The sequence below is a fragment of the Littorina saxatilis genome, linkage group LG13 (genome assembly GCF_037325665.1).
Source record: "Littorina saxatilis isolate snail1 linkage group LG13, US_GU_Lsax_2.0, whole genome shotgun sequence".
In the NCBI taxonomy this organism is placed as follows: Eukaryota; Metazoa; Mollusca; class Gastropoda; order Littorinimorpha; family Littorinidae; genus Littorina; species Littorina saxatilis.
The window spans coordinates 33623703-33638121 of record NC_090257.1 but is presented as its reverse complement, the minus strand read 5'-3'; the positions used below and the strand labels follow the sequence as shown (position 1 = coordinate 33638121).

The window sequence follows — 14419 nt, the reverse complement described above, 5'->3', positions numbered from 1 at the left end:
TGCTTGTTTTTTCATTTTGAATTTTAGAACGTTGCACCTGTCATCATAGTGACTGTATCATATTGTTTCGTCTCAATAAAACGTTCCTACAACATACCTTGCTTGTTTTTTTATTCTGAATTTTGGAACATTGCCAATCTATTTGTTTTAGGATTTATGTATGACGGCGACACTGCTAAACCAGCACGACACCGACCAAAGCCTTACCTCGGCACATAGGTGGAAGTAGCACAGGAGGATGGTGGCCTCGGAGCAGGTGATGATGAGGATGATGAAGACCAGGAAGAGGAACCCAAACATGTAGTACATCTGGTGAGACCTGCAGCACACACACACACAAACACACTGAAATACATCTGGTGAGACCTGCAGCACACACACACACAAACACACTGAAATACATCTGCCTACATTTACATACACAGTTCTCAATGAATTTAATAATAATAATAATAATAATTAATACTTCTCGAGTGCACGAATCAAGGGTCCCTGCTCAGAGCGCTTTATAATTTCCGGGAAATATACACACACAAAAATATAATTGTTTTACCAGCAGAGTTGGTTAAATATTTTCATGTACTTGTTTTCTATTTTGATGCAGAGTGGTGTATTTTTCTTTCAAACATACAAAGCCATCCAGAAAGGGTTACCCGGAGAAAAAAAAATCTAGTGTAAATCTAACAAATATCTTCTGTTAAGAGACCCCTTGTCACAACTGTTCCACATTTCCTCTAAACTGAACCCTATCGAATTAAATTTCGAATATCAAAGAAAATGTCAGAATTTACAGGATACCCTTCAAATGTGCTCCCAACCTCCTCCACCTCAGCTCATACTGATAACATAACATACTGAACTTAGTCCATACCTCACACGCTTTTACCAGCTCATACTGATAACATAACAAACTGAACTTAGTCCATACCTCACACGCTTTTACCAGCTCATACTGATAACATAACATACTGAACTTAGTCCATACCTCACACGCTTTTACCAGCTCATACTGATAACATAACAAACTGAACTTAGTCCATACCTCACACGCTTTTACCAGCTCATAACGGATAACATAACATACTGAAATTAGTCCATACCTCACACGCTTTTACCAGCTCATACTGATAACATAACATACTGAACTTAGTCCATACCTCACACGCTTTTACCAGCTCATACTGATAACATAACATACTGAAATTAGTCCATACCTCACATGCTTTTACCAGCTCATACTGATAACATAACATACTGAAATTAGTCCATACCTCACACGCTTTTACCAGCTCATACTGATAACATAACATACTGAAATTAGTCCATACCTCACATGCTTTTACCAGCTCATACTGATAACATAACATACTGAAATTAGTCCATACCTCACACGCTTTTACCTATTACCTGAAGTGAAATGTCAAAGAATCTTCAACAACTGAGAAAATCCTCAAAGGATTAAGTTATGAATTCCTTCTTCCCCGAGTATCTTGTAACCTTGCCTGGCCAAGGCATAATGCATCTACCCTCATCCCCATCTGGGTTATTCTCTAGAGATGCGTACCATTTTGTGGTAAGCAGTTTCAGTCCTTTAAATGATTATAACGTATATCAAATGGCAACTAGAATGTATTCTCTTTAATTTTTCAATCAATACTCCAGCTAGATAATGATGGCGACAGACTCGCAACAAAAACACAGTACAGCGGAACTCCCCTGTTAAGACCCCAATTTAAGACTTCCTCCATTTTAAGACCTTTCTTTTTCACATGTTGTGTTGATAAGCTGTGTAATGTTACCCCCATTTTAAGACCTTGCTTTTTCACATGTTGTGTTGATAAGCTCTGTAATGTTACCCCCATTTTAAGACCTTTCTTTTTCACATGTTGTGTTGATAAGCTGTGTAATGTTACCCCCATTTTAAGACTCCCTCCCTTTTAGGACCTGGTTTTCTCACATTGTTGGTCTTAAAAGGGGGGTTCCACTGTATATATATTTTTTCTTCTATGTGCGAGGACTGACCAGATGCTGTTGAGGATGAAGAAGAGCTGGATGAAGATGCAGCCGAAGGGTAGCACCCCGCCCATCACGATGCCAGGCATCGGCCGTGTGTACAGCGACTGCTCGGGGATCTGACGTGGGATCTGGTTGGTGCGCACTGGGTGCTCAATGGGCTGCAAGCATGAATTAAATCTTAATGTAATTTCAATTAGCATAATTACGATACCATACCTATCACCCTAGAAGCCAAACTTCAGCTGTGAATGTTCATGGCAATTTTCAGTAAAATCACCATCACCACCAAAAACAACAGCTACAAACCTCATGGATATTATTCACAAATTTGATAATTTTTGGCAATTTTAGGCACCCCCCTCCCTCCGAAAAAAGTTAGATCATTTACTGATCTATACTTCTGTTCTTGAAGCAACCAGGAAAGCCAACACCCTGTTCTTCAATTAATTATACTGAATTCATGGTCTACAAATTAAAAAGTTAATAACCAGTATAGCACCGACATTCAAAACAAATACGGAAGCATCATGGTTAAAGAAGAGTACCAAATGCATAACTTTTAGACAAAATTAAGACATATCCAAGAGTTCACAGGGGTCCAAAAGAGAAGAATTGACAACACAGCAGAGTTACTTACCCTCCTGCGGAAGCCGAAGTAGGCTCCGACGAAAGTGAGAGGCACAGAAATGCCGAACCAGAGGGCCAGCAGCGCGATGAGGGTGGTGAAGGGAATGGCGGCGCTGGACCCCTTGATCCACAGCACCAGGTTCAGCACAAAGAACACGCCAAACACCACGCTTCAACAAATACCAGCATGTGTCAATGTCAAAATATAATCTAACGAGGTAGAGCGCCAACCTAAAAGATCCAAGAAACAAATGCAACAAGAGCTCTATAGAAGGCATCATCATGCAACAAGAGTAAGCAAAAGTTATGCGGACCCAATCTCTCAGGACATGAGACAACTAAACGTATTGAAATCAACATGTCACCCTCATCCTCTAAAACACCACATGTGTGTGTGTGTGTGTGTGTGGGGGGGCACATGTGTGCATGCAAATGCGTGACCATGACTTTCTGTATGACTCCATGTCTTGAGCACGTCTGTGTATGCAGGCTCATGTCCATTCACATCTGTATGCAGGCTCATGTCCATTCACATCTGTATGCAGGCTCATGTCCACACATCTGTATGCAGGCTCATGTCCACACATCTGTATGCAGGCTCATGTCCATACACATCTGTATGCAGGCTCATGTCCATACACATCTGTATGCAGGCTCATGTCCATACACATCTGTATGCAGGCTCATGTCCATACACATCTGTATGCAGGCTCATGTCCATACACATCTGTATGCAGGCTCATGTCCACACATCTGTATGCAGGCTCATGTCCATACACATCTGTATGCAGGCTCATGTCCACACATCTGTATGCAGACTCATGTCCATACACATCTGTATGCAGGCTCATGTCCACACATCTGTATGCAGGCTCATGTCCACACACATCTGTATGCAGGCTCATGTCCTTACACATCTGTATGCAGGCTCATGTCCATACACATCTGTATGCCCCAACATACATATTTTTGCACAAAGGTAAACAGAATCAAGTCATACAGGTGTACCATGTCAAACAGTAGTCATGAAGTAAGCTCGTCAGTGTCTACCACAAATCATGAAAATGTCATGCTCACCCAGGGCAGAGGAAGGCTGTTAGAATTACATTGGACTTCCACTTCTCTCCGCCAAACACTGCAAAAGGATGAAAGTTCTTATTTATCATTATTGTTACAAATGTCAGAAATTCTTGTCATAAATGTCATTTTATTTGCTCCAGCAATTAATGTCAATTAGTGGTTATGAACACTCACAGAGCAAAGACACATTAATATGACAGTAGTCATAACTTAGTCAAGTCCTCAAAACAACCCATATTAACCATTACTAACAGAAGAAACCCATTCATGACCATCTAATCAAGAAGAATTCCTAATCTTGTTTAACGTTTAACTTATCAAGAAGTAAAACTAATGGAAGTGAGAAAAAACGACTGAGTAAATAATTCGCCAACAAATACTGAACCACATACTTTTGTATAGTCTTGCAGAGATGTAACCTGAGGGTGTTCCAAGACAAACATACAGCACCTGCACAATAACAAGGAAAATGAATGAAGATAAAATCTTGTAAAACTTGATTTTATTCCTCTATATTTTCTTTCTTCAGTTTTCATTCAGGGCTAGTGGGACAAGACAATGACAATGACAATTCCTTATCTAACAAGGGTAATAGATAAAGCAGTGATCTGCTTTTTCTATATCCAGCCCTCACCCTAAAGAGGGACTAACTTCAAAACAAAAACAACAAAGTACCGTTTAACAGATAATTGAAGTGAGACACATGATAAGAGATCACCGTCAGAACAAGAGGCGAAGCCTTCAAGGCTCACGTAAGAAATCGACAAACAGTAACACAAACTCAATCACTCCGTCACACATACACACACACACACACACACACACACACACACACACACACACACAGTAAGCATAGGTGAAACTATGCAAGAAAGCGAGACCCTGGATCTGCCAAGAAGTCTCGGCCCGCTCACAATAACAATGACCGAGACTTTCAGTAATTCCTTTGCGTGACGTCTAACCCTCTTACGTCATAATGTGACGTCTTCAAATAGTTTCTATCACACACGTCGAACACTTTTGACCGAGACTGACGTAATCCATAGACTCGGAAATGTTAAAGTTTCTACCACAGACATACACACATACATACATACGCACGCACAGACAGACAAAGTTTATCATCGCATAGGCTACACTTACGTGAGCCAAAAACTGTCAATGGATACGAGACATTTTTATGTATATCAAATTTGTTCTTTTCAGTCATAGATTAGCTGTGATCACAGCTTTTCCTTGCATTACTTACAACTTTGTTTTATTGTTATGTGGGTTCAGAAGTAACAAGACATTCAAGGTCACCCTTTCTGGCAATAGAAATAGAAATAGCGTCTGCTTTTTCACATATCAAGCAAGCAGAAGTTGAGCAAAATGTGTAAGACTTACCAGGGCACAGGTCATGAGAGCACCTCTGTTGGCAGGGGAGAGGAAACCAAGGCAAGCAAACACTGCACACAGAAACAACGCTCTTATTGGGATCACATGTCATGAAAAACATTCTCATCCAATCTACACAATTAAACTTGGAGACCCCCTAAAATGCAAAACGATCAGATTTTTGTAGTATACGATGCACACCTACAGCACTGGAGGCAGGATGGAAACCATGTAACTCGCATCATTTGCCATCATTACTCTGCTTGAGGCTCTTCCTTTTCAAAGTATAGCAAATTAATTGCACAGTACCTGCAAAACTGTGAGCAGTAGTGTCTAAACATTTCAGTCATTTTAACTTTCGTAACTTGTCGTTTCCATGTAATGCCCCACCGCGGTGTGGCTTCTAGTACTGCACTGCACCATCTTCCCCAAAAGAATGCCTCAACTCATTCATGTCTGTTTCATAATACTCTGGAGTGTTGTTTTAAATGTTTTAGGGCACTGCGTACCTAGCGTGATGAGGGTCATGAAGAAGATCTGGGTGCCAGAGCCCACCATGACGGACAGCACCATGCCTTTGCGAGGGGGACGGAACACATCGCCGTGCACCAGCTTCCACCCAAACTCCTCCTGTGCATCCTCCTGAAAACACACACACATATACATTTATAAAAACACAGACACCGCATCCAGAGTTTCATTTTACACCACACTTCTATCGTCCCATTGCAAAGAAATATAGGTCCTTCCACCCTGTGGAAAGCTAGCAGCAACAAGAGTGTGTGTGTGTATGTGTGTGTGTGTGTGTGTGTGTGTGTGTGTGTGTGTGTGTTTAGGTGTAACAAGCAACTTGCACTTCTGACATAATGAATAAAGTATTTTTACAACTACAGTGGAACCCCCCTTTTAAGTCTCCCTCCTTTTAAAGACCTGGTTTTCTTAGACTTTCTGCTCACAACCTGTGTAAATTGACCCCCATTTTAAGACTCCCTCCTTTTTAAGACCTGGTTTTCTTAGACTTTCTGTTCATAACCTGTGTAAATTGACCCCCATTTTAAGTCTCCCTCCTTTTAAAGACCTGGTTTTCTTAGACTTTCTGCTCACAACCTGTGTAAATTGACCCCCATTTTAAGACTCCCTCCTTTTTAAGACCTGAATTGCTCAGATTTGTGGAGGTCTTAAAAGGGGGGTTCCACTGTACAGAGGAGGTATGCAAGCTGTTGCCACAGAGGAGGTATGCAAGCTGTTGCCACAGAGGAGGTATGCAAGCTGTTGCCACAGAGGTATGCAAGCTGTTGCCACAGAGGAGGTGTGCAAGCTGTTGCCACAAAAGAGCAATTCATTTTGAGTGTCTATAGCAGCAGGAACATTTAAGATACATTGTAATGATTTTCCCGGTTAAAGCTGGTGTGAACATGGCCTGCCTGGTCCTTATTGATTCATTCACATTTTACTGTCAACTTTCCCCAGCCTGACGATTTGTTCAGTTCAAACTCCCCCATCTCCTACCCTTCTTATTCTGCGTTCAAATGCAGATTGGCCATGTTTCAATTCTCCCATAAAACTTTAGTCTATTCTACCAATTTCGTAATATTCAGAATACCATCTTCGTTATCGTATACCATAACAAGTGTCAGGAAAACCATGGAAGGAAAACCAAAGTAGATTTCAACTAGCCCATGCACGTTTCATTGTCTGAACCTGGGTTTTGAACTCACCAGACATGGGAACCACTGTTTTGCACTTTGAGTATTCTCAAACAAACTTGGTGTATTTTCAACTAAATGAGCGTACCGGTACTCCACACAGCGTTTGCACATCCATGATTAAAACATGCCTCATGCGCGTCCGTCACACCGTTTATTAAGTTTACCTATACATTTAAAACAAATGCTTTTTTCAATTTTTACTGACAAAAACTGTACCATATTTGACGGACTACAAGCCGCGACTTAAAAAAAAAAAATCGCATGGCGGCTTATAAAAAGATGTGGCTAAAACGTTACCTAAACTTGAATAGCATTCACCTAATGGAAGTCGCCGCGGATTTTCATTTCGCTCGATTAGCGATTACCGGTACTTTATTAGCTCTCTACTCAAGACTCGGCGCTTTTCTCTTTCATTCGCGAATCTTCGTTTGTCAACAAGTCGTCGTGACAAGCGTACAGAGAAACACCGGATGTATCAGGATCTCGCGCGCGCGAGATTTCGTTTTTTTGTGTCTCGCGATAGTTAGAGGAGCGAGAGCCGCCATGTGTTTTCGTCTGCTCGAAATGTGCGCAAAAGTCGTAAATCATCCCAAAAAAGCTTATTCCAGGCGGGAGTACATGTGTGTGTTGGTTACAAATTGTGTGTGTGTGTGATATTTTTCTTCAAACTTTTTCACTTTTCTTCTTTGTTTCACTTGTTTATTCTCGGAGCCGATTTCGCCAAATACCGTACTTTCGTTTGCCTGGTTGTTTTGATTGATTGACACGATCCGATTATATTTTTTTCGACAGCGGCTAATATAGTGACGTAATCATGTGCCAAAATACTGGATCGGCTTCAGGATGGGCTTGTGAAGAAAAGTAGTCTAGGAATTTTTCTCGTCGTATTTTTTTCCCACTGACCGTACTGAGCGTATTCTCGACAATCATGCGTACAAAATACGGCGAAATCGTATGGGTTCCCAGGTCTGACTCACACTGATAGCAAAGAACTGGATTCAAAGCCAGTGTGCTACCCCTTCAGCTACGAACCCACCCATGATACTGTTGAACCCCCTTTTAAGACTCCTCAATTTAAGACCTGCCCCTTTTAAGACTTCACTTTTTCAGACTTTCTGTTCATAAACTCTGTAAATTTACCCCCATTTTAAGACTTCACTTTTTCAGACTTTCTGTTCATAAACTCTGTAAATTTACCCCCATTTTAAGACTTCCCTTTTTCAGACTTTAATTTCTCAAGATTCTTGAGGGTAGTATAAAACGAGGGTTCCACTGTAGTGATATTAACCAGACAAACGGTTCCAGCAAGTCATATCATTCCACCAAAAAGTGTCGAGTGACTCACAGCATTGTCCATCTGGTTGTAGCGGGCGATGTCCTTGTGCAAAGTTCGCAGCATGATCATGGCCACCATACCCGACAGGAACACCACGATCACCAGCGAGTTGAGGATGCTGCACGTCACCCACAAAGCAACACGTCAATTTTCCATGCCAACAGATATAATACCAGAGATATAATCTAAGTTTGGCAGACAGACAGACAGACTGACTGACTGATTGACAGACAGGCAGACAAAATAAACAGACAGACAGACAGAGCGAAACCTATATACCCCGTATATGCACACATTGTCGCATAACAAAACTACAGCGTGGTCAACTTTTTTTTAAACCCAAATTCATTTTAATAATAATAATAATAATAATAATAATAATAATATGGGAGATTTATAGAGCGCTTTACATTCTCAAAGCGCTTTACAATGACAAACATACATAATACATACAAAGCAAAGCAAAAGCATGTGCAGCAGCATTCAGCACAAAAGTGAACAACGAAACTTAAACACTACATCAATACAATCTGCAAGCATACTAACACAGGCAAAAACATTCGAACATTCAAACACCTGATTCAAAAATGCACCATGTTGAAATAAAATTAATCAAAATACTGGGTGAAGAAGTGTGTTTTAAGGTTTGATTTGAAGGAACAGAATGTTTGGCAGTGTCGGATAGAGTAAGGGAGAGAGTTCCACGCAACGGCAGCAGAGTGGGAGAAGGCTCTCTGGCCGTGCTGTTTGCGACTAAAAGAAGATAGACGGAATATTCTAGTGTCTACAGAGGAGCGGAGGGATCGTGAGGGTGTATAGAGTGTGAACAGGTCAGACAGGTAGGATGGGGCTGAGCCAGATATTATTTTGTAGCAGATACAGCAGCACTTATATTGGATTCTCAGCTCTACAGGGAGCCAATGAAGTTTCTTTAGCAAGGGGGAACAGGACTGGGACCGAGGGGCTTTGCAGACAAGCCGGGCTGCAGAATTTTGAACGCGCTGCAAAGGATGGATGACAGACTGAGGACAGCCAATGAGAACAGAATTTCCGTAGTCTAATCTTTTTTTGGGGGGGGGGGACAACGCACATGGCAAACCTCGCTGTAGTCGATATAAATGCTGTTAAAACGCAAAAAACGTCCGGGTAATTGCGAAGTTGAAGGTCTTGTTCGTATTCCTACATTGATGTGTAGGGTGACCTGCCGTTGCTTTCCATTGAAAGCGGCAAGGTAAGTTATCGTTCGCGGAGTTCTATTGCGCCAGTGGAACCGGCCAACCCAACCGCTGTAAATATGTTCCGACATTCGTAACGACTAAGAATAATTGTCGTTCAATTGCATGTTCACTAGTTTTAAAAGACTAGTAACGGAGCCTGTTAGGTTCTGTGTGTCAACAAGGTATCATTGAAGTACCTTCTACTTATGATTACGTAACTTTGTTACATTTTTAAGCCGTTTCACTTTCATTTTCACGGTTCGTTACGTTGTTCAATGTGATGAATGTATACGGGCGTAGTAATCACCCTTAAAAAAGGAAAGCCCAAACCGTGATTGAAGGTGAATGTTGAAGTTCCTGTGAAGGAAGTCTTCTTAGACGGGAAAGGTCTAAATACACGTCTAGCTCCCCGTAGCAAGAAATTGAAACTGGGGATTATGGGCATTGGCACATGCGCAGAGAGGTACTACCGACAAGGGGAGACTACTCCCCTAAATGGTATACTGACGGAAATCTAGAGTTAGCGACCTTGTTTACAGTCTAGTACTTGTAACATAGGACGCTTCTCAGTCTAGCACTCGTAAGTAAGGTAACTCCTATTAGTTAAATTGAGGTGATGTATTCGAAAGAAATAGGGTCTTTCCTGGCAAAATTGTATAGGCATAGATAAAAAATGTCCACCAAAATACCCGTGTGACTTGGAATAATAGGCTGTGAAAAGTAGGATATGCGCCGAAATGGCTGCGATCTGCTGGTCGATGTGAATGCGTGATGTATTGTGTAAACAAGAAGGGCAAAGCCCATACGACTCACATGCTTGACCTTGACCTTTACATGACCTTGACCTTCAGGGTCAAGGTCAAATAACTAAACCTAGCAATGACATCATACACTAAGAACTGCTTTACACATTTTTCCTACCAAAATACATGTGACCTTGACCCAAGGTCAAGGTCATCCAGGTCATGCAACACAAAGCTGTTAATTCAAGACATAGGAAGTACAATGGTGCTTATTGGCTCTTTCTACCATGAGATATGGTCACTTTTAGTGGTTCACTACCTTATTTTGGTCACATTTCATAAGGGTCAAAGTGACCTTGACCTTGATCATATGTGACCAAATGTGTCTCATGATGAAAGCATAACATGTGCCCCACATAATTTTTAAGTTTGAAACAGTTATCTTCCATAGTTCAGGGTCAAGGTCACTTCAAAATATGTATACAATCCAACTTTGAAGAGCTCCTGTGACCTTGACCTTGAAGCAAGGTAAACCAAACTGGTATCAAAAGATGGGGCTTACTTTGCCCTATATATCATATATAGGTGAGGTATTCAATCTCAAAAACTTCAGAGAAAATGGGAAAAATGGGAAAAATAGCTGTTTTTTAGACAACATTTATGGCCCCTGCGACCTTGACCTTGAAGCAAGGTCAAGATGCTATGTATGTTTTTTGGGGCCTTGTCATCATACACCATCTTGCCAAATTTGGTACTGATAGACTGAATAGTGTCCAAGAAATATCCAACGTTAAAGTTTTCCGGACGGACGGACGTCCGGACGACTCGGGTGAGTACATAGACTCACTTTTGCTTCGCATGTGAGTCAAAAATTCCATCTCACACGGCATAAATAAATCCCTGCGCCTTGAGTCCGAGTCTGGAAATACGCGCGCGATATAAGAAGTCGGATAACATTTATAAATTATATACTCCGGGCCAGATACCCAAAATGTCCAATGCTTATGGGCACATTTTTGGGAACCACCCTGTATTCAACTAACATCCACTGCAGTCTTGTCAATCAAAATTGATAACTCCAGGCACTTATACCCCAGTCACACAGAGACGCCGCTTCTACTCCGTTGTAAAATTGTCGGAGGGCGTGGCCAATCAAGGGCGCAGTACAGTCATGATGTAGTTTTTTTATGGCCCCTGTCACACAGCTCTACGTTTTTACGACGACCATGCCGATCACTCCAATCTCAAAAAGTTATCAAGTCAGGGCTCGCTGTCCAATTCCAGGACATGGCAAATAAAAAAAACTACATCACGACTGTACTGCGCCACAACCCGGCTACGCTTGTTTTGTGCAGTTCAAAATAAGCGTAGGGAGAACGTGCAGTTTCGCGACCTAGCAGATCCTACCCCGACAAAACCACGCTCATGGAGATCCTGCCACGTTTGGCCCACGATTAGCAACGCTCTGAGACACTTTTCCGTCATAGCAGAAGCGGCGTCTATAAAAATATTTGACGGCGATATGCCCCGATTTGATAACTTTTTCAGATCGGAGTGATCGGCATGGTCGTGGAAGAACATAGCGCTGTGTGACCGGGCCCTTACATACTTGTTCCCTGTTGCTGGATGTGCAAGGTACAGTCCAACCTGTCTATAACGACCACCCAGGGGATCGACCAAAAATGGTCGTTACAGACCTGGTGCCGATCTTTTTGGTCGGTGGTAATGGGCAGGTGTTCTTTACATAGGGGTGTTGGCCAGACCAGGTGCGACTGTATGCGCTGTATATTAACAATTAGTCACCTGAACCACTGGATGTTGGTGTGAGGCATGGACTCCAGGATGTAATCCCAACGGGACGACCACTTGATGGCAGTGTTTTGCTGTAGACAGAGATAACAAATACATCCCACATTACCATTTCTTTCCTTTCTTTTCTCTTTTCCAAAACGGCCTCTTAGAAAGTAGCGGATTAACTGTATCATTTGAGTCACGGAGTGACTATGGCATCGCCAAGATATGTCCCTAGAGTTAAAACTAACAGCCACTTATTTTAACACAAATAGGCTTATAGAAAGAAAAGAATGTTTCCGCCAGCATCCGTTTGCAAGCATATGAAACTAAGTGTTCCCTCAAATAAGTGAAGAGACTCTACATAAAGCACTGAACACTAAATAAACAAACAAAACAAGAAGAGCAAACGCTCGATCGAGTCACTTTCGCAGTTCTGAATATTATATGAGGCATCAGATGGACAGGAAGAAATTGCTATTCACAACACAATGAGTCACGTTCACATAAAATTTGAGCCCGGTCACTTTTATAGTTTCCGAGAAAAGCCCAACGTTAAGTTGTGTGTTGCCGAACAGAAAAGGCTAGTTATCTCCCTTGTTTTTCTGATAACGTTCGTAAAAGGCTACAGATGTAAATACTTTGATGTAAAGAATAATCCTACAAAGTTTCAATCACATCCGATGAACTTTGTCAAAGATATAAAATGTCTAATTTTTCCTTTGACGCTGACCTGTGACCTTGAAAAAGGTCAAAGGTCAACGAAACCATCGTTAAAGTGTAGAGGTCATTGGAGGTCACGACTAAACAAAATATGAGCCCGATCGCTTTGATAGTTTCCGAGAAAAGTCCAACGTTAAGGTGGTGTCTACGGACGGCCGGCCGGCCAGACTAACACTGACCGATTACATAGAGTCACTTTTTCTCAAGTGACTCAATGATCTTAAAAAATCAAGAATATTAATAATAATGTATAATAGTTCTAGAGCGCATAAATCCAGGGTTAAACCCTGCTCAGAGCGCGGGAAATATACACACACAAAAATATAATAGTTTACATCTCATTCACACAATTATAAATTATAACACATTGCAGTATAATACATTATAAAAGCCTCACAGTCACACACACCACGCGAATCAAAATTAAAACTTAAAATAACACAGATAAATGTCATGTGTATAGTATGAACAAAGCCTTCTAATCAGCAATACAAAGGGGTTGCGGGCAAGGGAAAAAATAGCACCCACCCTCCAGAGCACAGAGTAAGTGTACTCGATCTCCAAGGGACCGGCGAGAGTGGTGCCCTTCAGACCCAGCACAGGAGATGCCACGGAACACCTGTTGTTTACATCTGCACTTTTCTTGTGATCGACACTGCAATTGCAATCAGTGCTGGTTATTCATCGAACGCAGAAGAAGAAGAAGAAGTGCTGGTTATTACAACAACAACACTGGACGACACTGGCCATAGCAACAACAACACTGTGGTTGATACTGGCCATAGCAACAACAACACTGTGGTTGATACTGGCCATAGCAACAACAACACTGTGGTTGACACTGGCCACAGCAACAACAACACTGTGCTTGATACTGGCCATAGCAACAACAACACTGTGCTTGACACTGGCCACAGCAACAACAACACTGTGCTTCACACTGGCCATAGCAACAACAACACTGTGGTTGGCACTGGCAATAGCAACAACACTGTGCTTGACACTGGCCATAGCAACAACAACACTGTGCTTCACACTGGCCATAGCAACAACAACACTGTGCTTGACACTGGCCATAGCAACAACAACACTGTGCTTGACATTGGCCATAGCAACAACAACACTGTGCTTGACACTGGCCATAGCAACAACAACACTGTGCTTGACACTGGCCATAGCAACAACAACACTGTGCTTGACACTGGCCATAGCAACAACAACACTGTGCTTGACACTGGCCATAGCAACAACAACACTGGATAACACTGGCCATAGCAACAACAACACTGTGCTTGACACTGGCCATAGCAACAACAACATTGTGCTTGACACTGGCCATAGCAACAACAACACTGTGCTTGACACTGGCCATTCCAAAAACAGGTGTGGGACTCTCTTGTGATGAAAAAAGAGGAAATCCCTTTTATCTAGGGGGGTTCGAAAAAATTGTAAATGGTACATTAGAATCTGTACAATCTGGTGCATTCTGAGACTAAAATTCAACTCGTTTGGATTAGGTAAAAAAAGACAATCTCCTAAATCCCCTCCCCCCCATAAAAAAAAATTCACACAATGGTAACATTGTAATGATGCATACTTACGTAATGAACCATGTATCCATAATCCACTACTGGCAATAGTATGATTCAATGCATTGAAGCTAAAAATGATCAATAGTTATCAGGAGTTTTCAGTCAGCACAATTTAACTCTCTCAAGCCTCCAATGTTCTGTTCCATCTTCACTTCTCTCCATATCATTCAGTCAACAAGTTATAGATACTGTGATGAAATGGGACGCG

At 41.7% G+C, this 14419-nt stretch overlaps 1 protein-coding gene across 1 annotated transcript in view; it reads right to left on the bottom strand.

The window, feature by feature from the left end:
- LOC138945551 (transmembrane 9 superfamily member 2-like) overlaps positions 1 to 14419 on the bottom strand; it is a 44778-nt gene that overhangs the window by 7360 nt on the left and 22999 nt on the right. Inside the window, exons 7-16 of the mRNA XM_070316999.1 lie at positions 13148 to 13274; positions 11909 to 11988; positions 8155 to 8263; positions 5610 to 5742; positions 5110 to 5171; positions 4116 to 4173; positions 3721 to 3778; positions 2654 to 2813; positions 2023 to 2174; positions 208 to 319 (exon numbers count right to left, since the gene is read on the bottom strand). Coding sequence (XP_070173100.1) covers positions 208 to 319; positions 2023 to 2174; positions 2654 to 2813; positions 3721 to 3778; positions 4116 to 4173; positions 5110 to 5171; positions 5610 to 5742; positions 8155 to 8263; positions 11909 to 11988; positions 13148 to 13274 — 1051 coding nt within the window. The remainder of the gene's footprint in view (positions 1 to 207; positions 320 to 2022; positions 2175 to 2653; positions 2814 to 3720; positions 3779 to 4115; positions 4174 to 5109; positions 5172 to 5609; positions 5743 to 8154; positions 8264 to 11908; positions 11989 to 13147; positions 13275 to 14419) is intronic.